At 37.2% G+C, this 27,898-nt stretch overlaps 1 protein-coding gene across 3 annotated transcripts in view; it reads right to left on the bottom strand.

The window, feature by feature from the left end:
• Window positions 1-262: 262 nt before the first annotated feature.
• The window catches only part of RPS6KA6 (ribosomal protein S6 kinase A6), an 80,693-nt gene continuing 53,057 nt past the window's right edge, over window positions 263-27,898 (bottom strand). For all 3 annotated transcript variants that reach the window (XM_073360914.2, XM_073360916.2, XM_073360915.2), the window contains 10 exons: window positions 27,635-27,737; window positions 24,602-24,726; window positions 24,147-24,272; window positions 23,284-23,373; window positions 21,105-21,263; window positions 17,902-18,063; window positions 16,567-16,643; window positions 13,479-13,596; window positions 10,051-10,191; window positions 263-8,154 (listed from right to left, as the gene is read on the bottom strand). In XM_073360914.2, coding sequence (XP_073217015.1) covers window positions 8,029-8,154; window positions 10,051-10,191; window positions 13,479-13,596; window positions 16,567-16,643; window positions 17,902-18,063; window positions 21,105-21,263; window positions 23,284-23,373; window positions 24,147-24,272; window positions 24,602-24,726; window positions 27,635-27,737 — 1,227 coding nt within the window. In that variant the 3' untranslated portion in view covers window positions 263-8,028. The remainder of the gene's footprint in view (window positions 8,155-10,050; window positions 10,192-13,478; window positions 13,597-16,566; window positions 16,644-17,901; window positions 18,064-21,104; window positions 21,264-23,283; window positions 23,374-24,146; window positions 24,273-24,601; window positions 24,727-27,634; window positions 27,738-27,898) is intronic.

Raw genomic sequence — 27,898 nt, 5'->3', positions numbered from 1 at the left:
CCAGACACTTTTGAATGGACCTCAAAAATCTATTTACCTATTAGTAGTTATTTTTTTAAATGATTTTCTCTGGTGTCTGGACGTTGACTATATCTGGGCCCAGAAATTTGGGCCTCGACAAAAAAAATAATTGACTACCCCTGTTGTAGAGCATAAAAAGGATTTCTTGAACAACCAGGAAACCCACAATAAAAACACCAAAATCATGTGAAGTGGTGAATCATCCCACCGTTAAGTTCATACTTCACTCATATCTGTTGTGTAGGTATGTTTTTTACAGTGTTTACTATACACATTTTAAAACACTATGCTGTGATTACAAATATACAATGGGCTTTTGATTTATGCTTGAAATATACAGCAAGGTTCAATAAATAATGCAACTCACAGTAGAGGTTATTTTATGAAAGTTGGCTCACTGCTTTTTAAAAAAAAATTAAAATGGGCTTGGAAAGTTTCTGAATCACACGATCACACTTGGTCAGTTATAAAGTATAAATTTGCACTTTTTTCCTAGTACCCAAGGAACTGCCAGCTATTTAAAATTGTCCCTCTATAATTATTCACAACGCTTTTAACAAAAATAAATACAATTTCTAAGTCATCTTTGGCATGTTGTAATTCAAGGAGAGAGTAATATTTAGCAGCATAGTGTAAAAGAAAAAATACATACTGTATAATGCACTACTGGATTCAGCCTTACAAGGAGAAGAATGTAGTACAATGCAAACTTTAATGTCAATATATACAGAGCTTTAAAGAAAACATCTTTTAAAAAATGAAATAAATACAATATGATACAAAATCCACAATATGTTTAGAGAAGGAAATGATAGTTACAATATCTGACAACGGGGACCTTTTGTAAAGTTCATCTTTGAAGTACCTCAGCATATAATTGAATTGCACACTTTGTTTTAACTTTAATGCCCTTTCATATATTGAGATTTATGCCCAGTCACATGCCAAAACAGTTTTAGCTATAATCAGAGTATCAGTGCAAGAATGCCAAGTGCTTGGGAAATTATGACAATGCAATAGTTAGCAAATGTTCATAAGCCTAATGCAACGTACATATTATAGTAACACTTTGCCTTGCAAAGGAGATATCTTCTTGCTATTTTTTCCAGTACCCGAACAAAAACAGGTGTAATTACTGCTGATTACTATAAATGGAGTTTGAATGATTATTTCTGAAACATACTTATCAATAAGGAGACTTGCCAATTAGAGTTTAAAGATCCTCTACATACAGCTTTCAGAACTGTTCTTTTCATGAAAGAATTTGTTTTCCTTACACAGAAAAATCCCAATAAGAGAAGGATTTATATTATAAAAGGTTAAAAAAAGACTCGTTACTCTACTATTCAGCTTTAGCCATACAGCTGCTTTTCCTCAACTTAATTTCTGTATTATTTATACTCACAAAGAAATATGCAGGTTTATCAACAGTCAGGAAAATATTGCAGTTTGGGAGCAATTATTCTTAAAAAGATACACTGAAAATAAGGACAGCTAGTATTCTGAATGCACTTAATTGAACCGTTGCTAATACAGAAGTGTGGTATACAGCCAAGTACATGGTTTGTCTTCTATACACACACACACACACGGTAACATGTATGAATGCTTTAATAAGTAATTGTGGATCAATTGTTCTTTCAAATATATTGCTCCTGTGGTATTATATATGTAAAGGATTCCCCTCCTCCCCCCACTTTATCACTACAATTGAATCAAACAGGAGGTTAAACACACTGAAAATTAACTTCTAAAAAAAAATCTTTCATTTATCTTAAACACATGCATGCTTCCAGTTTTTGGCTGGGAGTAAGAAACATAACTGTTATAGTAGTGCACAAAACCCTGTTTGCATAGCTATTTTAGCCTCATTCTGTTGACTAAGTGTGGATAATCACCACACTCATGGACAATTTATACAACTTAATCTCAATCTTTTGCAGGCTCCCCCCTCCTCTAACTGTAACATCTGAAAAAGAAATTAAGTAGTTTGATGTTATAGCAACCTGTTACAATGCACTGATGAACAGATGCCTACAATGAATGTTTGTTAAAGTACATCTTAAAATTTGCTAGAAATCGTTTTAATTATTGGATGTTTCAATTAATTTATATTTTCAACTCTTACAATATACAGTGAGTGTATAAGTTTGTTTTAATTAATTTTTTCAAAGTTAAAGAGAAAAGGATAAGGATAATTCAGCTCTATAGCTAGAAGTCTAAAGATAACAGCTGACTGGTGTGGGGTTTGCTTTCATTTTCATATCCATGAGATGTGTTTGAGATGTGTTCTCTGGAAGTACTCACTAAGCAGGACATCTAAGCTATACAGCTGTGCTACCAGCAATTGGACAGCTTTTGTAGAACCACATACATCACAAGTTCCTAGTGGGGCCAAAGGAATGCTCTCCTTTTGAGCATAAGAAAAATGCATAAAAAACTACAACCTGTGTTCAATAACAGATCACAAAAGCCAAAACATGTTGGCTTAAGACAATCTGCCCATACTGAAACTCCCTAGATACTGTTGATTCTGCAACATCTGCAATTTAGCCACCACATAACTTTTGAGTAATGGGGCCAGGAGCACATTGCAGATCTTTTCATTTTACAAATACCCAGTACTTCAGTGAAACAATCCCGCAGCACACAGGGTATGACATCTTTTATTACAGATCTGCTCCAGTTCAAACTGAAGTCAATAGGAGTCTTGCCACTTCCTTCAGTGGAAGCTGGTCAGGCTCTATGTGAATACATATTTGAAAAGAAAGGCTGATTACAACTGCACTACTGAGACTATGACTTTTGGCATGCTTCTTGCTGGGGAATGATATTTGAGATACTAGCCCATATTGGATCATATTAGGTAGGATGGTAATTAGCACTACAGAAATAGCTCTCTATTCTGTTTTTATAAAGGACTTAAGGATGAAAAAAATTCACTATATTAGTGTATCTTATTTTTAAGCCAGTACCCACAATAAAATGCTAACCAGTTTAGTCTTAGGATTGCCAACTTTCTAATTGCACAAAACCGAACACCCTTGCCCCGCTCCTTCTCTGGGGCCCCACCTCTGTCCCAAACCTTCTCCAAGCCCCATCCCAGTTCACTCCATCCCCTCTCTTTCTGATGCTTGCTCTCCCCCAACCTCACTCACTCATTTTCACTGGGCTGGTGCAGGGGGTTGGCATGCAGGAGGGAGTGAGGGCTGCAGCTGCAGGCTCTGGGATGGGGCCAGAAATAAGGCATGCAGGAGGGAACTCTGGGCTGCGGGGTGGGGCTGAGGGGTTCAGAGCGTGGGAGGGGGCGGGTGTTCCGGCCCAAAACTGGACACCTGGCAACCCTGTGTGTGGTAGCTTTATGTATATGACACAAATTATACTTTTCAATAGCCCCTACCAAAAGATTCAAATAATTGTAATTCTCTTCATTTTCAAACAATTCACAGATTACTCATGAGGAGTTCATGTTGCTTACCTTTTAAATTCCATGACTACTGGGTTCTGCAAAACTGGCATTTTCCTTTAAAATGAGAAAAATCAGCTCAACCCCCAAAAGAGCATTAATGAAGGTTGTGTCATGAAACACTGTAGGGGGGTATTCTGCAAATATGAAGGTGAAATATTATTCTGGATTCCAGCAATACCCAGAGATACTGAAAGACTGACATGATTAAATTGTAAGTCTCCAGACAGGATTTTGTTTGCACTAGTTACAATAAGTGTGCCTTATTCCCAAAATAAAAGTGGAAATAGACATGCCATATATGCCTGATGTTTGTGTCAAATATAACAAAGGTGTTGTCTACACAGTTTATCTCTTTGAAAAGGTTACCCCTGTAACATTGCAGCCAGGGAAACCTTATTTTTGCCCTGGGAGTGCCATTCGTAGTAGAGCTTAGTGATGTTCTTATCTAAACTGCAGGGTTGACTTTGAAAGTGTTCTAAATTGTGTGTTCACCAAGCAGCATGTCTTTGTACATTTTTCTTCTTTACAACACTATCCTTCACTCCAGGAAGATACCGTTACATGCTAAGTATCTTGGCCTGTTTATTACTTATTTAGTGCACAATACTTGTAAGGTGCTTATTGCACAGTGGGTCTGAACAAGTTAAGTGAAAATATCAATGAAAACACTGTTAAATCACTCATGAATAAAACCAAAAAAGACCAGCTGCCACTTTATGCGGGGGGAAAATTGAAGACAATTAAGCTTAGCATCTTAGATGTTCTCTTTCCCTCATTTTTATTACTTTAACATTAAAATATATATTACATATAGATCTTTGTTTTTAAATGTGCTTTTTGCTCTTTGTTCCCCATCTAGAGTCTGATTTTTTGTGATCTCAATTTTGATAGAAATAATATTTAATATTACAAATGAAATTACAATATTAGGTGGGAAATATGGAGAGGTGTACACTTAATTGCACGCAAAGGTCTCCAGTAATGAAAAAATGTTGTAAGATGCAGAATTATTTCTAAGTAGTATGTTTCCCATGTGGCAGCTGTGTTCTTTGATATTTTTCAAGCATTTCAAACAGGCACCTCAAATTAGGTACAAATGGGCCCTAATATTTCAAATACCTATTATACCCGAGAAATTGAGTAGCAGGCATGACACTAGTGTACACATGTTCTTCATATTCATTACATCCCATACCAACAAGCATCCCAATTTAAAATACTTAATTCTTCAGTAAGGCAATTCCTACCTCCTGCACAGCAATAAAAAGTAACTAGCAGCATATCTACAATACTCCCAATGACAACAAAAAAAGTAGTGAGTCACCTCCATATTTTAGGATGAGTTGCTGCTTCTTTTGTTATTTCAGAATCCCCCCCAAACCCTTCACACCATTTTATTATCTCAGTATGCAAAGTCTCCCCTCCCCCCAGATTAACATTTTATGATCTGTTATAAAAACGTTAGGGGATTAAAAATTCAATGACAGCAGACAAGTCTGGACAACAATTGATTTTTGGTCATAATGATTCTCAATGTGTTCAAATTTAGCAGTAGATCACTAGGTATACTTTCATAATATTTAAAATATTTATCATGCTATTATATTAGAACAATTGTGTAGTAGTGTCTAAAGCGTCGTGATCAAATAAAGCATTTCATATCCTCTGAGAATTGCAAGAGGTTCTAGTTCACTCCTAGGTGCAATTCAAAGTGTTGGTTTTGATTTAGAAAACTCTAAAATCATTTGGGACCTGGCAGTGCTACAGATTAACTCTCTCTCTCTGGGGGCTGTGTGTGAGTGTGAGAGAGAGAGAGATACCAAAGTAGTTCAGGTCAACCGAGACACTTAACTAAATGCCCATACATTCAGAGAGGGAGAGGGCAGCAGGATATTTTCAGTGAGGTCCACAACTGTGGAACCTACTCCCCCTCTTTGGTCAAAATCCTGTACCTATTGACTTTAAGGGCACACTTCGAGGCTTACTTATTTTCCCAGGCTTCACCTGTAGTTAGCCAAGGAGAGGGTTTTTAATAGGGCCATGAGTCTTTGCATTTATCTTTTGTAGTATCTGTACATGTGCCAAGGGACATAGGAGCAATTACATACATTTAAATAAATAAAACTAATAAACTATGTGCCAAATATGCTACAATGAAATGTCAATTTACCTAACAATCCAGGATAAGCTAACATTGAATATACTGCTCTTCAACAGAAAAGATTGCCAAAGGAACAGCAATATAGTCCACATACAGAGGGATAGCCAGGTACTGATGGACAGCCTTTGATACAGTGGATAAAACAGCTTTATGGAAGTTGCTATGCCACTATGGAATCCCTCAGAAATCTGTGATCACACAGAGTTTCTGTGAAAATATGACATGCCAAGTAATAAGTAACAGTGAGCTAAGCCAATTGAGTTTACTACCAGCAACTGACCAGGATGCCTTATGTCACCCATGATCTTTTTACTGGTAGCACATTGGGTAATGAGAAAGACCACAGAACAATCAAGTGGCATACAATGGAGTTTCACACAAAAGTTAGAAGATTTAGACTTTGCAGGTGACATCAACTTGCTAACCCATGCTCAGAGAGGCATGCAAGCTGAAACAAGTTATCCTTGGGCATATGCACAATTAGTAGGGTTGAAAATCAACACAGAACAAGAAACACCAACACTTTCTGGGCCTGACATAGAATAGGTCCAATATTTCACATATCAAGTACAACAGGTAGGACAGACATTAAAGTCAGAATATCAAAAACCAGACATGCCTTCATAACTCTAAAGTTAATAAGAAACAGAAATCTTGCCCTTCAAATGAAATTTTGAATATTTAACAACATTGTGAAGTCATTCTTAATAAATTGCACTGAAACTTGGACAATTAAGACCTTACTATCTAAACTCCAAGTTTTCATAAACAACTGCCTTAAACAAATCCTTAATATCAGATGGCCAGGAAAAAAAATAATCAAACTCTGGACGACGACAAAATATACTGATAGGTCAGGAAATTATGGAACAAAAATGAAGATAACTAGAACATACATGGAGGAAAGACCCACATAACATAAGACAGGAGTTGGACTGAAACCCTGAGGGCAAGAGGCAACAAGGTAGACCAAGCACAACATGGAAACACACAACAGAAAGCTATCAAAATGATATGGGAAGAACTAAGACTACAGTAAGAGACTGTCAAAAGATGGAAAGCAGTGGTGAAGTCCCTATGTTCCTCACGGAATAGACAGGCATAATTCAGTCAAGTAACAGAAGGATAGACAAGGTAACTAAAAGCATATGGACTACTTGGAGATATATCACATGTCCTATCTAAAGTAGTACCAATACTATACAGGCTCTCACTCTTGAACACTTACAATCATTTTTATAGCTCAGTACAGAACACAAAGATCTTTTATGTTGAAATCAAGGGGTGTTTCCCCAAGCTTATGACTATTGACCAGTGGTGGGCAACCTGCGGCCCGCACACAGCCCGTCAGGGTAATCTGCTCGCAGGCCGCAGACAATTTGTTTACATTGACCATCCGCAGGCACAGCTGCTTGCTGCTCCCAGTGGCCGTGGTTCGCCATTCCCGGCCAATGGGAGCTGTGAGAAGCAGCATGGGCCACAGGGACATGCTGGCCGCCGCTTCCCGCAGCTCCCATTGGCCAGGAACAGTGAACCGCGGCCAGTGGGAACTGCGGGCAGCCGTGCCTGCGGACAGTGAATCTAAAAGTGTGTCTCAGCCCACCAGCAGATTACTCTGACAGGCCACAGGTTTTCCACCACTGCTATAGACAGAAATACATACTGACATTAGACACACACATTCCCTAAACAAGGTCAGTTGTTATCCAGTTGTATGGTTCACAAGTGATCATTTTAATTTTATGGACAAAGTTCAATGTCTCAGCTGTACACCATTTTTTAATATTTGTACACAAAGCTTTTCAATTCTTGGCACCAGGCAAGTGTAGCTCTCCCATATTAGCACTAATGCATTTTGCACTGGCACAATAAGGTGGTCAGTCTTGTCTTCTAGCATCAATGAGTTAAATGAATGGAGTCCATTAGTAAGTGCCCAATTACAAAGTAATTTAAGTAAGAATTTGCAGATTTTTTACAAATGGGTTTGATGGTAAAAATACGGACGCTGACACTTTCTACGTACAACTTGGTTATTGGTAATGGTCCCCTAAACCACTTCTTCATGAACCCAGCAAAACTATACAGTATGTAAAGAATATTTGCAACAAATCTCTGAAAGGACAGTGTACAGAAATTCTTTATGATCTTTGTGATGTACCCTGATGTTTAAGTTAAACAAACATGGACACCGCCTGTAAAACAACACAGTGTGAATCCCCCTGAACCTGTGGATTTTTTTCTTTTAAAAAAGGACTTTTACAGAATTCAAGTAGTGTAGCAGGAAACCATATATGTCTTTCGATCACAGGTCAGGCAGATATAGAGCCACTTATTGGCTTTTCCTTTGCTCCAGTTTGGCTAAGGTGCCCCAGTGGATCTATAAGTCTGTTGAAGTTAGCTTTTTCATGCTCCGTCGTTGAGCTAAACTTGAAGCTGCAACAGGCTCTAAGACTGGCTGAAATGTCTTGTGATTCAGTGCAGAATATGTGGCAGCCATGGCCCCCTAGAGAACAATGAAATCCACAAAGATTGTAAAAGTTATCTGGGAACGAAAACACTGAATGTTAAATATTAATTCTTTATGAATCCTGGAAAAGCCACAGAGAGAATGTGTATTCGGGCAGAATTACTTTTGTGAAACCTTGTGTTGATAAAGGGATAATTAATATTTATGCCTGGGTCCTCAAGGCTGCTGATCATGGGTTCTTCATAGACCTTAGGTCTGTTCCCTCTTTCCAGTTACATTTATTTCACTTTCCATTAAATTTCCTTTATGTACATGAAGCCAGCAGTGCAAGTAGAATTCATTTCTTACCAGTACGCTGCACCCAGGGGAAGGACACAAAGGAGGGGCACCAGCGACCTCCCCATATGATCCCGCCCCCAGTTCAGGGCTCATGCACTCTCCCCATCATCCATCCCACATTACTGTGGGGAGGGCCTCTGTCCTTCTCTCGCTGTGCTGGAGACTTCTGAACTGCAGGGCTCTCCAGAACAGCAGCGGTGAAAGGAACAGAAAGTGTGGCTGCTGGGCGCGGCTGTACTGCCCCCAGCCCTTCCACGCAGCTGTCTCTCGAGTCCTGTCTGGGGTTTGTACAGCAGCCCCGTCGGAGGACAGGGCTTGGGACAGTACAGCCATGCTGGAAGAGCTGCACATTCTGCTCCTTCTGCTGCTGTGGTTCCTGGTAGAGCCCTGCGCGCACCAGGAGGGGCTAGCCAGCCTGAGATGCTCCTGTCTGAGATGCTAGGTATATATTCAGGGTAGCTAGCTCTTCTTTGTGTTTGTGCTGCCGCAGCTACGCTATTTGTAGCATACTAGCTTGATCAGAGCTAGTGCTGGTAAGTCTCCTCAAGCTGGAAGCTCGATTAGTTTGTCACATTTCGTTTGAATGTTTATGAGTGAGAGTGTGCATTGTGACATGACAGAGAGAATGCTAATTCTAAGAAAGATGTTCAGCATTTAGCTCTGAAAGTGGCTGGTTCCATAGTCTAGGACCAGCTCCTGAGAAATTTCTATCATGAACTACCTTCAACAGTTTCATTGTTCTACATAGTGGGAGGTCACAGTTGCAAAAAAATGGATGCAGAGGTGATTCTCAGGTAACTAGGGCCAATCCCCAAGGAGGCTTTGAATACAAGGACAGAGACGTTGAACTCTGCATTCAATGAGGAGCCAGTATAGAATGGATGACTGGGTGAGGTGTTCATAGCAACACAAGTTGTTAAGTTGCCAGTCTTCCGTGTTTGGTACTACTGGAGTTTTTGGTGGCCATGGATATTCTGGCATCCAACTGAGGAGCCAAAAAGAACCAAAGACCATCAACCAAGGTAAGGGCATATAGTGAAGTATACTTCAAAAAAGGTCCCCAATATCTAAGGGGCATTTCAAACAGTAGATACTCTCCTTCTCACTCCACATACTCCCTTGTGATCTACAAAGTCCCTGATCCCACAGAAATGGGTCAGAGGGGCTTCTCTGGGCAGGGGAGCAAACCTGGGAACAACTGCCCTCCTCCTCATTTCCTCTGCCAACACCCTCCATAGGGCTCTCCTTCACTGGCCATACTGGGGAAGGAGGGAACAAGTATCATCCCCTCAGGCAACAGAGCAACTATGGAAAGGACAACTTCAAGTGAAGCACATAGAAAGAAAGAGAAAAAAAAAGGATTAACCCCTTTTCAAAAAGGTCCTTATTTCAATGCTAACATCCTCTATAATAAAAAAAAACTGAAAAATCCCCAAAGCCATATCTGCAGTTTAGGACAGGAAGTGAAAAGCCATCCTATATCCAGCTGAAAGTGCAACTGGAATTTAGGCAGATGATAATTAGAGTCAGAAAAAGACTGCTTTTCTCTCAGAAGTGTTAAGCTCACACATATTGGAGGACTTTTTGTTTTACCTTAACTAGATGTGGTGCATCTTGTCTGTTTAGCTGATAATGAGGCAACTGGTCCCTGCAGGCTATCCACGAGTGTTTTAATACTTGCTCTGCCGTATATCGTTGATGTGGATCTACATGAAGCATATGGGACAGCAAGTCCTAGATTAAAATAATAAAAACACATATACAGTTGTTACATACAAATATAAAGTGCCAGAAAGTTAGTGTTAATTACTAACATGAAAAAAGCCATTTAATTCATCTGGAAGGATCCAAAAAGCCACACCAAAGAAGAAAATCAATAGCTGAAGTGGGGCATTCTAGGTCTTGACACTGCAAATGTCTGAATACAATGTGTGACACTATATAGATACAATGAAGTCTGTCAACAGAGTGAGCGTTCATTCTAAATAGAGCCTTATTAGAATGTTCATGATTTTTCATATTTTGGTTTGCTTATGAATCCCATCATCTTTAAGAACAAGGACAGAAATCGTTAGCATTAACCCAGAACAAACAAATAAGCAATCCATTTGCCTTGGATGCATTTTTTCTAGTGGCAGATGCTCCTCCTCACTCCCACTATATAATTAATGTCTGGACTACCAGCTGCAAAATCTAAAACTCAAATATAGTGATATGCCTCTAAAGTTTTTCCACTTTAAGGTACAAACTTGAAAGCTAAAACTGACCAGAAGTGTACATTTGGTTTTGCCCTGTTGGAGTATTAAGAAAGTGCTATTTAAGTTAACACGCAATTTGCAAGGTTGGTCAAAGGAAGGTGGGAGAGAGAACAGATTAATTAAAACATTAATAGGTGGAATGAAGGATATCAACAAAAGCAAGAACAAAGAATGATTACTGAGCAATTGGAGTAAGGACAATACAAGGCATTTAAAAAAATATAACAACAACAAAATAAATCCTAGTAATGGTATAGGTCCCTTACTAACAGAGATGGGAAAAGTGTCACTAATGAAACAAAAAGCAGAAGTGTTCAGTAAATATTTATGTGGCTTTTGGAAAGAAGCTGGGTGATGCATTTACATCTCACAGTGATGATTTTTTTGCTTTTTCCAGCAGTAACTAAGTTGGATGTTAAACAGCTACTATGGTTCAACATTTTAAAATATAATTTGCACCTGAGTATTAAAAGAACTGTCCAAGGATCTCTCTTAACCACTGATGTTGATTTTTAACAAATCCTGAATTACTAGGAAATTTTCAATTGGCTGGAAAAAGGCTAATGTGCCAGAACTTTAAAAGGGTAAACTGAATGGCTTGAGTAACTATAGGCCAACACCGATCCTGGTGAAATCAAGGAATGGCTGATACATGATGGTAGATTAGTGCCACTCAACAATATTTTATGGAAAAACAGGTAGTATCAAACAAATCTGATATCATTTTTTATTAAATTACAAGTTGGGTTGAGAAAGGTAACCATGTTGACACAATATACCTAGACTTGTGTAATGCATTTGACTTAGTACCATATGACTGGAGGCTGAAGCTAAAACTCAGATTAGAAATAAATTTTATTTTAAATTAGATAAAACTAAGCAATAACTAATTGAACAGTCTTTAAATCTAGATTTAACATCTTTTTAAAAGATGTCATAAGCTATGGGTTTGACGTGGGAATTATGGGTGAAATGCTACCGCCAGCATTAAGGAAGTAAGATTAGATGATCAATAATGGTCCCTTTGTAGCTTTAAAGTCTATTAACCTACTAATGGGTTAAAATTTATAATTATACTAGCACCATTTTAGATTACTAAAACTGGGAGATTTAAAATAACCTATTTTTTACCATTGACACTGTGTGATTACTTTTGCAGTTCACATAGCTAGGTCATGAAAAAATAGATTAGTTCCTCCAGTTGATTTTCACTGACTAGCAAAACATTCACCACAGGAGATGCAAAAATTGCAGTGGAATGTTTGCTCCCAAACCAAAAACTTGGTAGCATCTAAACATTGTGAGTAAGAGGCAACTTTACATGTTGAAATACTCAGAATAAATAGATGGCAGTCAACTATTTTTTTCTTGTTTTGTTGATTTGAGTCATATCCTTATTATCGTTTGTGTTTTGATTATTAATCTGAGTAGATTTTCCTTGTTTTTCTCCACTATCATGTCATTATATTTCACTGAAATTTAAAGTTTTCCACCTGGAGTATTTACCAATTTTTTTCAACTTTTTATGCTTCTATTTTAATTTTCTAGTTAAAATTCTGAAGTCAAGCAAATCCTAAACAACACATTATTTGATTTAAATGTGAATTGCCATATAAAAACTGTTACTTTTGATATGTCTTTATTGACATACAAGAAACAGTTTTTCCTTTTTCTGGAAGTATTTTCCTCCTGGTTTTTTCATTGGGTATTATCAGATGCAGTCTTTCCAACTTTTTACTGGAAAAAAATAAGTCTTAGAAGAATCTGAAAAGTCACATTTGTAAGCCAGACTGAAACCTGAGCTGCAGTCTTCACGTCAGTCAACTGACAGGCTTGGTGATGGTTAATTTTAGGGAGCTATTTTAAAATGACTCAGATTTTTGTGCTGAATGTCCTCATTAGACAGGTTATGGGGAAATTCAAAGACATTTATAACTAACCCTTTAAAACATTTTTTCCTTTAAACTTCTCTTGGCTTCTAGTTTATTGGTTGTATCCCAGAATGCATTGTCCTGTGCAATCACAAAATACCATGGAACACAAAACTTATTAGTAATAAGTAGTTAGTATTTACATTCCAGAACACCTTCAGTAAACCAGAAGGTAACATTATTTTGTAGAGGTGGGGTGAATTTTAAAAGTCAGTAAAAAACTTATTTCTCTACTGAAATCAACCTTTATCAGCAAGAACATTCAGTACAGCAATTTTGGCTTAACACTTCTCATTTTGGTTTTCCAGTTCACATCAATACAGTAAAACATTAAGCTTTCATCCTTCTGACTTTGTGAATTTGGAGTCCATAATAATATGTTGTTAATAGTGCCAAACAAGAATCAGGTAGCCACAACTCAACAGGAATCAGATTTAAGTAGTCTCACACAATATCCATCCCACATCAGCTGACTGTTGGAAATACAACTCCGGTTTTAGCCCTGAAATATGACATCATCTTTGTCCTCCAAAAACTCCTGAAAGTCTTCCAGTAAGACAGAAGTTGTAAAACACATCCCAAACCTCTTATATAGAGCACGTGGGCTTTGTGAGGCACCGTAAAACATTCTCCCCTTGTTAAAAATGTAGCTTGATATAGCCCTAGCATCAGAAATCATCAAAAAATATACCCACAGGTTCCATACACAGACAAAAATAGACCAAGATATAATGGCTAAGAGTTAAGTTATACTAGTCAGATATCTGATCAAGTTTAACATATATTTGCTTGTACCCTAGATGGTACTATAGAAGATAAAATATATTTACACCTTTGCTGCATCTGAAACAGTGTCCCAGTTGCCTCCACTTAAAGAGAATTTTCCACTGCCTATTCGTAACAGGATTTCCTCAGGAGTATCATTGGGACCATTGGCAAAAGGAGTATAGCTATTTAAAAAAAATTACAAGCAAAGAAAGGATTACATGTATATGAAATCTTTAAAGAAACATGATGTAAGCAAATCTTCAGAAAGCACTGTCATTTTGTCTAAATGCTTATGACACTGCTGTGGTTTGTTACAACAACTAAATTATGTGATTTCAGATATTTACTAAAAATACATGAAAATGTAATCTTTAAAAACTTTTCTTATTACTCATTGCAGTGGCTTATTCAGTGGAACAAACGAAGTACAGACCAAAGACCACAGTAACTAAAGGTTAACAACTTGCAGGCTATACATTCTTGCCATTCCAGAGTTCATCAATTAAATTGAAATATTTCACAAACAGAAATGACCAGGAATATCCTCACGTAAGGTCACACTTTTTAAACTGAATGGCAATGAAGTGACCAAGAAATCTGACTGAAACCCATAAATGTGTCTACACCTTTTATCATGGACAGAAAATACAAAAAAAAACGTGACTGGGACTGATTATAAGACTCCAGTCTGGGAGGCTCTCATTGTTCAAATTACAGAAAAGCTGTTTTCAGAACCTTTTAGAAAGTTTTAAGAAACAGTCTCTGCCTGTAAAGTCAGATCCCTTAGTAACCATGAATCCAACTGTGGAGCGCTCAGAAGAGTTAAAATGACTAAATATAAACCACATCCAAGAGACCTGAACAGTTCCTGAGAATGTTACGTTGTCTTGTTCCTTCCATGTCCAGAAGCAAACACTGAGTAAAACTTGTACAAGATTAGCAAATGACACTGTCTGCAAACATTTGCAACTACCCTTCAATTGTAATTTATAGTGACTTCAATAATTTATTAATCCCAGATGTATGACTGCTTGCTACCCAGAAAGAGCTGCATTTTTGAGAACTTTGTGATTGAAGCCTCTTGCCTTTCCCAAGCTATGAGCATAAGGATAACATACATTAACACTAACATTTTAAGATACACACAGTGAGGGTCAAGTACCTGGTGCATACTGAATATTAATATCCTTTAAAAGTTAATGATTTCATACATTTTGTTTAAAGCTGAAGAATTAACCTATGACATTTGTTATGTAACTGCTTTCATGGAGGACAAAGTCCACAATGTTCTAAAACAATCCTCTTTCAGGTCCTGGAAGGGCACAAAATTAAGCCCCTTTGAAAAGCAGAAACCTGCATATTTTTGTTGCTTTTCTATATCTTAAAAATCAATTACATTCCAGATGTTCCAAAAATATTTATCTTTTGATTGCAAATAATGAGACATTTCAGTCCAGAAAAGTACTTTTTGAAAGTGTTACAGTGGCAACACTTTCAAATGGCAATGGCAAAATTTACCATTTCTTGTCATAAGGAGCATGTCCTCTAAGGATTATTACTTTCAGTACTGTATTCTTGCAAAATCATCTTTAATTGGCCTAACAATTAACGCAATGCCCCTTTAGCAGATTGGTATAGGATAGCCACACTGAGAAGCAGTATGTACCTCAAATTTCAGTAAAATGGGTTGGATTCTTGTCCAGGAATATTATGACAGCTTGTGAAAGTTTTTCCATGTTTATTGCTAAATGTTTGTGTCACTGATATTCCAGCTCAGAGAGATTACTCTGAAGATCCCCAAAATACCCAGCACCATTATATTTTCAGATTTTGTATTCAGTGAATTTGAATTAGCATTCTGGGGAATGAAATCTTAACACTAAGCAGCTGTCTACAAAAGGTTCACTAGAACCTTACACAAAACTAATTTGGCCTGTTCGCTGCAAGGCAGTTATAAAAAGACAGTATGAACGCTTGATCTGCAAAATTTCTGATGCTGAAGCTAGGGTAGAATGTGTGCTAAATAGGAGTTTGACTTCACAATTTTTTAAAGTATTAATTACACACTATCATTGTCATTAGGGTCACAATACAAATATTTATATTTTGAAATTCACATTGATGAATCAACTAATATACTCCTTCAAATAGGTAGATATGAATCTATAAATTTGAATTTGCTGCTAAAATTTAGTCAACTGTCTGCCTAAAAGGAATAGGTGGTAGTATCATATCCTTAATCTTTAGTACTATCATTTTACTAAAAGCCTCGCTTTAAATCTCAATATCAGTTTATTATTTGCTGTGATAACTTCAACAGAAATTGCATCAATTTATATCTGGATGCTACTAAAGAAAGTAACTCAGTTCATTTTTTCCATAATGCTGTAATTTAGAGATTTCAAAACCCATCTAATGTAATGTTTCATACCCATATAATGTATGATTTTTGTGTCAACATCAAAACCTTTAAGGGATGTCGGCCACTTGAAATCTGATCAGAAAAATAGTTGTGTATCTGACCCTAAATCTCCCTGCCAAATCTGGTAGTTTTGTACTCTTTTTTTTTTTTTTTTAAGCACTGTTCTTTCCCCTGTTCCTATACAAAAGATACAGACCAGGATAATTAGCTATTCAGAGCAAACAGTGAAAATGGCTACATACGTAGGGCTGTCAAACACATCAAGCAAAAATGAAATAGAGAAACATTTTTCTCATATTTTAGTTATAGTAATCTTAGATACTACTTATAACGATATTAGGTACATTTTTTTTCCAGACAGGAGCACAATTACATTGAAAGCAACAGATTCTAGATTTTGAATATTTCCACAAGTTTATGTTAAATGTTAACACAAAGAACACTGCTGAATTATGGAAGCCTTCCATTAAAATATACTTTATATTGCAACCCATATATTTTAAGACTGCTACTTGGCATGCCACAATGCCTGATACTGTACACAAAGCTTATTGCAAGTAGGGAAACAAAGATTTTCCTTCAAACAAGTTGTAAAATCTAGAACTTTTACATTCATTATCATGTCTAATCTATCTCGGGGCTGCTGTCATATCAGAATGTCTGTGTGTATACATCATACAAATAATTCCAGGAAACTAAGATGACATCTGAAAGCTGAGAAAAATCTTACCCTGCCAGCATTGTGTAAAGGAGAACACCCAAGCTCCAGATATCACAAGCAGCATCATATCCCTGTCTCATGAGAACCTATAAAACAAAGATCTGTTAAAGTTTTATTTGCTGCATGTAAAAAACTACAGTAAGGGTAGCCAATCCCAACATTCTTTCTTAAAACCAAAACAGAAATATAACAAATATACTTAAATATAGATAGCCAGTATAAATATTTTTAAAACATGCTTGTGTCCTCCTACTGGGGGCCACTACCACCATTTTATTTGGTTTGAGCCACTCCTTGAGAGATCAGCAGCACAAACACACTGATAGTAATATTGTGCTGGAAACCCAAGAACCTGATCCTACTGTCCTTAATCATGGAAAACTCCCATAGAAACAATTTCAAGATTAAGGTCTGCAGTATTGTATCCCAGCGAGCTTTAAGGACAGATATAAAAGGAAAATACTTTCAGTGTCTTTTATTGTGACATTTCTCGTTCTCTGAAGGAACGTGTTCTCTTTAAAGATCTCACTGTAATACTAGACGCACATGGCACAGTTGATACAATCTAAAGATGCAGAATACAAGCAACATTGTCGCTAAGGAAAAAAGCTTGGGAAAAATGAGGAAAAAAGACACGAGTATTTTAAATGCATTTCCTGGACAAATATTTAAAGGGAAGATAAAAATGTTGAAGTTGTAATTAGAACGGTATATCGCCTAAATTAGAGTCTCTGGAATTTATTTGGAACTAATCTTTTTGAGACTTAGGATGGCAATATTTAAGATCACCACTCTAGAAACATAACCAGAGCACTGTCATGACAGGATGCTTCCCTTTTTAACTGTAACAGCCATTTTAGTGTAACAATGACTTCTAGCGGTTTTGGGAAATTGCTATTAATACTAAGAGTAAAACTGAGGAAGGAGTCCACAAAGCCCAAAATGTAGACAGTATCAAATCAATATTTTGTAGGACAAAAAGGGATCTAAATGTTGGTTACACAGCAAGGAAAGAATGTAGAGTTGATTAATTTTAGCCCATTAAGCTAGGAAATAAATTTGTCTCAAATTTCTCATTAAGTCATTCTTTCAAATTCCAAAGGAAGAGAACATCTTATTTGTATTAAATAAAAGCCATCGTGAAGACTTATGTACAGACTGTGAATGACATTTATAGATAAGTTTAGGGGAAAGGAGAACAAGGGTTGGAACAATTAAATGTGTTGTTCACACCTTTTAGTAGAAAAATATGTCCATCTCAGAAAGGTTATAATGGTGGAACATGGTTTCTTCAAGAGTCAGAATGGTACATATAAAGTCAATATATTAAACTGCTGAAGATACCTCTGGTGCTACAAAGTTGGCAGTGTAGCAAGGAGTTAAAAGAAGTCCATTCTCCCCTCGAAGTTGTTTTGCAAATCCAAAATCACAAATCCTGATAGAGTCAGCATTGTTTGAGTCATCCATATATAAAATATTACTTGGCTTAAGGTCTCGATGCACTACCTTTAAAAAAATAAATAGACTTCAAAGTATAATACTTGTAAAGATAACAAATGTTTATAGGGCACATCTGCAAAAATATGTAACTTCCTTACCTGTAACTGTTCTATGAAGGTAGCACAATAGTGATCCATATAATTACTTAAAGTACATGATGTAACTCCAGAAATTCTATATCTTTTAAAGTAACATTACACAGGAGTATCAGAGGGGTAGCCGTGTTAGTCTGGATCTGTAAAAGCGGCAAAGAGTCCTGTGACACCTTATAGACTAACAAACAGATGTACTGGAGCATAAGTAAGGCACTGCATTTACCACTACATGCATCCGACGAAGAGGGTATTCACCCACGAAAGCTTATGCTCCAATACGTCTGTTAGTCTATTAAGGTGCCACAGGACTCTTTGCCACTTTTACAGATCCAAACTAACACGGCTACCCCTCTGATACTTGACACCATGCAAAGCACTGCATTTAGCCGTATGGAGTGGAAATCTCATGCTGGAAATTTCCACTACATGCATCTGACGAAGTAGGTATTCACCCACAAAAGCTTATGCTCCAATACGTCTGTTAGTCTATAAGGTGCCACAGGACTCTGCCACTTTTACATAGGAGAGCTCCCAAATCATGGTAAAGATGCAATTACCCTTTATTGACCCCCCTCCCCACCCCAAACTGAGAAATAAAACCTACTCCATGTCATAAGCTATCAGAACAGTATGATTGTTACTACAATGTTAAATGATTATTTATGATAAAGTATATAATTTTTCTATTTGAAATACCGTTTACATTCTAATCTATGAAAGGTCATTAGCACTGATGTGATGTCAGATACTTTAAGTAACAATTAAATTAAACTTCTTACTTAAAAACTTATGAAAGACCAAATGAAAAAGCAACTTTTCTTCTAAAGTTCTTTCCTGACCTTGTTAACAGGGCTAAATCTGGGAAATAACTCTTTGAAATAAACAGTGTATAATCATAGGCATAAAATTATTATTGTTTTAATTACTGAAAAGATAAATCTCCTGTACTGGATAAGACAAATTCCCTGTCTGATGATGCTAGGAAAGCTTGCAATAAAGTGATAACCTCCCTAACACAAGAAGAGAAAGAGCCTAGGATTGAAATGGATTATGAAAAAGTTACCAGTATTTCTACACAACATAAAAAGATCCTTCTCTTGTTTCGTTCATTGCCCCATACATATGGTTTTGTACTAAATATGGCATTGTTACATATAACAATTTAACAGTTACTTGTTTGCATATAATTTAACCCTGTAAGATTTGGAAAAATGTAATTACTACATAAAATCAGAACTCCTAAATGGGCTTTCATTTTATCAAAAGTGCAGCCTGTAGTGAAAACTACGCTAAGTAGTGGGATGCCTGTGTTCATTACTGAATCTAGGTTTGTACAAATGGAATCAAACTATCTTGCCATAATCTTATGATGCATCTTGTGTTCAATTCAGTAATTTCAAGAAAATGTGAGGGTTTGTACATTTATTAATTATTCTATTACTTGATAGGAGGATATTCGTGTTCATTTTGGTTTTACTATTTGGGTGTTAGATATCTTTAGTGATAGCGTTCCACATATACAGGGGGCCCAATCTTGCAACAATTTCTGATCTAAATAGTCTTTACTCATGTGAGTAGATACTTTATAGCCAATAATCCTACTCTTGAGCAAGAGAGAAAGAGAGGTACTAGGACAGCATCCTCACACAACTCTGGTAATATACCTCAATCATTGTCTTTAATAAATATTTTTTACCAGAAGGCTTCATTTATCTGAATTTTAACACGCTTACATGGTTGCATGTGGACATTTCGAATAAGACTAAGATAACCAATCTCATTTGTGATCTAGACATCTTCAAAAAGTGAAAAGTTGGTGCACTCAGTTAACTAGATTTTAAACCCTTAAAAGTCACTTTGCAATAGGACTTTCATAAGATACATATATGGATGAACTCTCACCACTAAATATTCCTGCAAATAAATGTGTAATTAAAAAAAATCTCTCGCATAAAAACATTTCTAGTACTAAGCATGTGCTTTAAACATTTTAAAAGCTACTAAAATTGGAGTATATTATTGAAAAAACGTATATAAAGATAAATGCATTAGTAGCATTACAGGTTTAACAGACTACAAACTAAAAGCTGGGGCCTTGTAGGTGAATAAATATAATACTGTAGTTAAAATCCAACTACATTTTATTCTGAGTTGATAGTGGCTTTGTATTAACAACGTGTATTAACTAAAACATACAGATTGTACAGATGTGTATATAATGAAAGCAGAAATTCATAACAAAATGAAATCAGACTTCCACAAAATGCCCACTTCGTGCTGTGTGATGCACAAACCTCATTAGTATATATAAGTAGTTATCTGGCTGAGCTCTTCAAGGGGATTAAGCATTATCTGGTCATTATAAATAAAAATCAGATTATGGCAGTGATATAACCCAATTGGTATTTCCAGCTGGATAGTTCTAATAATTCAGATCAATTTTAAATAGAATAGCTGAGTAAACTGTTTGTATACTTGAAGTTCACATACACAATCAGATCTTTGGGCGGCACATTTCTATAGAAAACTTTGTTTCTGGTGGTTTAAATACTAATTTATTTTACATAATTATTCTACAGGAATTAAATACTTCATATTAGAATAACTTTGCATTCTAGTTTTCCATTAGAGGAGCAAAAAGATTTTTCTTTGTCTAACTGCATGAGTCAAAACTGAAATCTTGGTATGAAATACAGAAAAGTACTCCTCTTCCTCACCCTCCACGGAGATGTAGGATAATTAAAGGTTGTGTAATCCAACTAATTTTCCAGCAAGACTTTTTATAAATTATGCATAAAGCTTTAATTATGTTGTACGCAAATGAAGTCTCAACTCTCTTCATAATGTGTTCACGTACTAACAAGTCAACAAAAATTTGTAAGAAACAAAGAAAATATGATTGTTAATTATACAAAGTATAAATACAATCATGACATAATATGTATCACTTACTCCTTGACAATGAAGGTAGTCAACTGTTTTAGTTATAGTGTACAATACAGCACTAGCCTCCCGTTCTGAGAAATACTTTTGTCTGAGAATCCGATCAAGCAGCTCTCCTCCCTTCATCAATTCAGTGACCAGGTAAATATATCTGCCATCATCATATACCTGCAGAAGTTTAAAAACATACACACTCATTTGAATAATTCACAAGTAAATATACGTTCTAAGAATTTTAAGCACTAAATAAAAAAAGTCCTCTCAATCTTCTAAGTGTATATGAATACAGACAGGTATTGCAAAATTTAATTCTTCAACTGAAAATTCATGCTTCATGGCACAAGGACTAAAGAAACCTTACATCTCACTGAACTAGATAAATTCATGGAGGATAGGTCCATCAATACCTATTAGGCTAGGGACACCATCCTTGCCCATCCTGGCTCTGTTTGCCAGAAGCTGGGAATGGGCAAGAGGGAATGGATCACTTTATGATTATCTGTTTTGTTCATTCCTTCTGGAGCACCTGGCATTGGTCACTGTTGGAAGACAGGATACTGGGCTAGATGGACCTTTGGTCTGACCCAGCATGGCCATTCTTATGCAATGTGAAGGTAGTGGGTCATTAAATGATGATTCTGGGATTCATTCATTCAGTCTATGAACCTGTGCTGCCCTGGGAAGAAGCATTTTGTTTCTCCGTACTTTTATCAGATGCAATTTTGAGTGACGGCACTTAATATATCGCCTCTTAAGTAGTTTATTTCTCCATTAGAGCAACATCATATCAGGTGTTCAGCTGAGATAAGGATGGCAAATACAAGCTTCCAATATCAGACTCAGATACATATATTAAAACTGTTCAGGCAGCCATGGAACTTTACATTTATTTATATAACGTAGGGCTCTTTGTTATTATTTTAAAAACTAAATAAGCTCCCCATGCGCTGGCAAAACATATGGAAGAACAACTGCAGTTAGCCAAAGGGCGGCTAGAGATTCTAAATGGGAAGAATCACCCCTGTATCCCTCTACCATGTGTTCTCCACCCTTGTTCAACTGTGACTGTCCCAATCTCCAGTGGCCCATCAATTTGCCACCCACTGAAATGGGAGTGGCATTTTGGTTCTTTATAGCTAATGATGAAAGCCCCAATAAACTTGGTTTCTGCTTGGTTTGGGGTTTTTTTTTTTTGGTTTGGTTTGGTTTTTTTAAACCTTAGAAATAGCAGGAGTATTTTTTTGGTCCTTTTTAAAATTTCTGCTAACAGAATTCTTTGCAATGCCAGAGCACTACAGTAGAAGCTTACTGAGGGCTTGTCTACACTTACCGGGGATCGACAAGCAGCAATCCATGTATCGGCGGTTGATTTAGCAGGTCTAGTGAAGACCCGCTAAATCAACCGCAGATAGGTCTCCTGTTGACTCCTGTACTCCACCAGATCGGGAAGAGTAGGGGGAGTCATCGGGAAAGCGTCTCCCGTCGACATCGCGTAGTGGGGACCCCGTGGTAAGTCAATCTAAGCCACATTGATTTGAGTTACGCTATTCATGTAACTCAAATTGCGTAGCTTAGATCGAATTCCCCCTGTACTGTAGACAAGGCCTGAGCCATCAGTTTAAAGTGTGTAAGTGTTGACTCTTTCAAAAGTAGATCTTTTAACTGTTAGGCATTTTGAGTTAAATCGACATTAAACAAAAACCAAGACATTATTAGTATCTAAAAATCCCATCCCCTCTCACATGCACAAATTCCATTAATTAATTATGGTATCATAACTCTACTAGCTCTCTAGCTGTCTACAGAATCTTCCAGTAGAAACATAACAAAATCTGAATTTCAAATGGGAGGGAAAGTGGAAATAAAAGCAAGTAAGTGCAGAATTTTCTTTTCTTTGCAGGGTCACCTTTAAAGCCCAGAATCATTTAGGAATTTAATTAATTAATTAGCAAAGGCCAAAAACATTTTGAGTCTCCCAAAACCTGGCACCTTTGCAAAAAAATTAAGATATAATTTTAAGTAACAGTATATGCCATATTTAAAATATTTTACCTTTTTTAAACTGTAAGTATTGTTTCCAGTATATTTTACTGGAAACGCAAAACATGGGATCCCTACCCAACCGTTATTTTATTTACTGTTTGACTGCTCTGTGGTAAGAATTGTAAAATTTAAAAAGAGTACATACATCTTTTAAAGTAATTATATTAGGATGTTGTCCATAGCGCATCAAAATCTCAATTTCTTCTGAGGGATCTCTCTTACTTTTATCAATTATCTGTGAAATAAATGGTGGAAAAGGCGTCAATGTTAAATGAAGTATTTCCTCAGACGCAAAATGGATGAAAATCCCGGATTTAGGGTAAGAGACCGCAAAAGCTACAAGTAACAAGAACTTTCAAACTGAGGAAGACAGCAGTTTTGACTATAAAAGTCACACATATTTCTCTTTACTTTCATGCTTCATCCTTAGTAGTCATGAATGACATTATCCAGCCTATTCACTTAAAGCTTGAGGTTAATAGTTACAAACAAGTTCCAGCATATATTGAAAATTGCTCTAATTTGAAGATATTAGTGAATTTATCAGACTATCCTAAATATTCCTACTTCCCTCCTCCCCACTTCCTCACCTGAAGAGCCCACTGATCTCACCTTTGTTGTACTCTTATTGTAAGGTTAAAGAAAAAAGGAAAAGGGAACATTTAACAGTATGTCTATTCAGTCTGTCTAAACATGTGATAACTGAAGTAATTTCAAAGCTAACAGAATTATGTTTCAAATAATTGGATATATTGTTCCATAAGTATTTTTCCAGTAAAGTTTGATGGCAACCTTCCCTCTAACAAGAAATAATGGTAAAAGCAAATACAAAATTTAGCTGAATGGAAAAATGTACTCTTTTTCATTTCTCAAAGTACATACAACATTACGCTGACTGAAAAATTAGGTTAAAAAAGGGGTCTCTTTACTTACTAGTACATTAAAAAGATACATGACTCGACTGTGGAGCAACTATTCAAATACCAAAAAAGAATTTACACCAAGTACCTTCACGGCAAACTCCATATTGGTAGCTATGTGCACACATCTCTTGCAAACAGAGTAGGAGCCAACACCAATATCCTCCTTCAGCTCATACACATCAGTGAACTGTGCACTGTTTCCATGAAGTTGCTTTAAACAAATATAAACTGCATTTTAAAACAATAAACTGTACTTTAACCAAAACATGATTTTTACTTTCTCAAGCAGCACATTTTTCTTTACTTTGCAGTTTTTTCCTTTTGAAATTTGCATTTAAAGAGACATTCAACTTGATTTTTGACACTGGATTAGTTTAAATTGCTGCACATAATGTTTATATATATTACAAGGGTTTTGGTGCTGCTCTGCCGATATAAGGGTCTTTCCAACAGAGGAGAATGGAGGTTAACTATCAATATATACATCAGCTTTAGGCATTTCAGTTAAGAAATATCTATACCAAGAAAAATAAATTTTACCTGTACTATTGGCAATATATTGGTGAGGGGTGAAATTTTATGATCTTCTATGGCAGTAGTTGCAACAAAGCTAAATCCTTTGAACAGCTGATGTGCGTTAGCACTAGGTGGAACTCCTGGAGAATCTAATTGTTAAATACACATGGTTTAATTAGAATCTGAAGAGTATTCTGTTACTACAGTATATTCAAGCTAAGCTATTGTGTGTGTTTACCACAGGTATGTTCTCAAAAGTATTTTGAGGAAAATACAAGAAAGTAGAATTGGTTCTGAACTATAAGATGTAGTCAGGGTGCCAATATATCACCTTTCACTTATATTCTCACTTTTACTTAGTTTAACAGTATCACATGCTAAATGAAATACATGCTTGCCCCCCCCCACACACACACTTTTTTTTTTGTAAACTACAAGGCTTCAAGATGTGCATAAACTAGAATACATGTAATTTCATCTATTCTCTCCAAAAAACAACCCTGTCTGATTATTCACAAAGAAGAACTAAAGACTGGTGCCACGGTTTCATTCATAGTAGCGAGCTCAAGTATGTGGAATCAAAAAGGGTGCATACGAGGGCACTACTTGCTAAAAGTTTCAAATACAGAACCATAGATGTGGGCATGGCAGAAATACAGGGATCCATGGCGACAATACTTGAAGAATGTAGTGATATGTTTCAAACGTCATGAGAGCCAAGATCTTCCCCAGTGTACACTGTGTGCAACTCTAACTTCACTGTACCCTGTCTAAACACAAAGCACAATTTGGCCCAGAGGTATTTTAACATATGTATGTAAACTTAAGAGCTATATTGGAATACAAACTGCTGATAATACCCCACGTGGCCAGCAAACCAGTTTTAAAGTCCAGATGAAACCCTCAAGGGGAGATTTATAAAAGGGACCCTTAAATGAACATACTAATTGCTGAACAGTAATGATTATAAGCCTTAATTGAGTGACTGAACATTAGAACAAAAACGTTTCACTGTGTAGTCATTTCTAAAAGGTATTTAAAAGATGACTTCACAAAAGATATTTACACAAGTTTACTTGAAGCACTCCTAAAATTGATTTGATAGCACTGGCTCAAGTCAGGCAAAACATTAACATACCATTTTACTTTCCCCACACATTGAGTTTTACCACTGCACCTCAATGCTGACATGGAAAAAGCCCTCATCTCTCAAACCTGGATTTCACCTAAATTCAAATTTGACTGGGCAAAAGAAATAGTAAACCCATCAAAAACGTAATTGAGCCAAATTATTTCCAGCTGTTGAGGATAGTGATCCTGAAATATACTCAAATATTCACAAGGGACTAGGATGTCAGTCATCTTCACTTCACTTTTGACAAGATGTGAAGAACTATGTATTAACATATCTAGGCTCACAAGCAATGTCAAAGACTCAGACATAGGACAGATCTGCTCCAACAATTGTATTAACTAGTCCCAGTAATAGGCACACATTCTGCAGAATCAAGGCTTTTAATATAAAAATGGTTCCCAGCTCTTACAGTTGGAAAAATAATCTCTCATAATGTGAAACCAAATAAAACGTACTGCTGTCTTCCTGATCTATAGACAGGCTGGTACAATACCTTTATGAGGGTGAAGGGCACTAATTCATTACAATGGGGTGCTAATTTTGAAATTACAACAGAATTGATATTAATAATTTCAGTGCTAATCATTTTAGCAAAAATATTCAATGTCTACTACTAAATACAATCCCATTAGCTGGATATCAATCACTTAAAAAAAGAACAGTTCTTTCTCTCCATGACTGTCTGGCAGCTCTTACCCTCTAACACACACTGGTCAAAATAGAATAGAAGAAAAATGCGTTGCTGCTCAATTTCCTCTCATCTTATCCACTTAGAGGAGAAGGCAAAGAAAAAACACTTTCTCTGCAGTTTCTCTCTCCAGCAGCTAGGAGGGGATGAATGGGAGAAAATGATTCACTGACTAAGAATGCTCCTCTCTGGGGCCTGCACTGAGGTAAGGATGGTTTGTAAAGGATAAGGAAATGAAGCTAGGTGGGGGAAATTATAAGTCACTTGGGGGAGAGGAGGGAGATTTGGATTTCAGGCCCCTTTTTACCATTTCAAGTCAATCCACCACTGGAGAAAATAGGGATCAAAGAAAGATAAAGGCCAAAACAGGAACAAGAGAAATGGCGAAGGGAAGTAAAATTGAGACAAGAGTAAAACACACTTGTCTATCCACTAAATGACCCCAATTCCACAGCTGATTTCACTATGATTGGTACAGGGGTGAAAGTAAGTCTCGGAACTTCCAGGTATGGGGCTGGGCTGGGGCCAGCTCTGGCCCCCGGAAGGGGGGGGGGCGGGCCTCGGGCGGAAGGGGCAGGGCTGGGGAGGGGTCAGAGCCAGCCCCAGCCCACCCTGTACCGGCAACTGCCTCCTTCCCCCTCCCCAGGGTAACAGCGGCAGCCGGGAGCTCTGGCAGCAGTTTAAAGGGCCCTGGGCAGTAGCGGCGGCTGGAGCACTGGGCTCTTTAAATTGTCCTGGGAGCCTCGCCACTGCTTCCCCAGGGCTCTGGCAGCAGGGCTCCGGGGACGGGGCTCCAGCTGCCACTACCACCCCAAGCCCTTTAAATCGTCCCCGGAGCCTGCTGGAGCCCTGGGAAAGCGGCGGTGGGGTCCGGGGACGATTTAAAGGGCCCAGGGCTCGGCCCCCGCTACCACCCCGGGCCCTTTAAATCTCCGCCCCAGCCCCGCCGCCACTACCCCAGGGCTCCAGCAGCGGGGCTCTGGCAGCAATTTAAAGGGCTGGGGGCTCTAGCCACTGCTGGGAGCTGCAGGCCCTTTAAATTGCGCCTGGAGAAGCCAATCTACCCCCGGTACGGCACACCGGCTCTTGCCTTTCATCTTTGTGCTAACTCCCAAGATCAGTGGCTCTAATTTTATAGCTCTAGCCCCCAGGTACCAAACAACAATGTAATTTAGCCCTCCCCATACAATGAGATCATCATATTGACTCGTTATTTTCTAAATATATGCATTACCTTTGGGGGTTTTTGCTGTGAATTCTGGATCAAAACAGAAGGTATCTTCTGGCTTACCAGAAGCAGGTTTAAATGGGGGCTGAATTTCTCTTCTGAACAGTTTCTGGAACAGAAAAGCCACAAAAGAAGTTTAACTAAAATTCAGAATTACTTTACAGATATTATATATTTTGCTAACCTAAAAGAACCACCACTAGAATGTTTTTCATCTATTTTCAAAAGATTTAGTTTTCTGAAAGAGCACACTTCAAAATAGCAGGCACA

Source organism: Lepidochelys kempii, chromosome 9, assembly GCF_965140285.1.
Source record: "Lepidochelys kempii isolate rLepKem1 chromosome 9, rLepKem1.hap1, whole genome shotgun sequence".
Classification (NCBI taxonomy): domain Eukaryota; kingdom Metazoa; phylum Chordata; order Testudines; family Cheloniidae; genus Lepidochelys; species Lepidochelys kempii.
The sequence above is the reverse complement of the archived record's forward strand: the minus strand, read 5'-3'. Positions and strand labels throughout refer to the sequence as shown.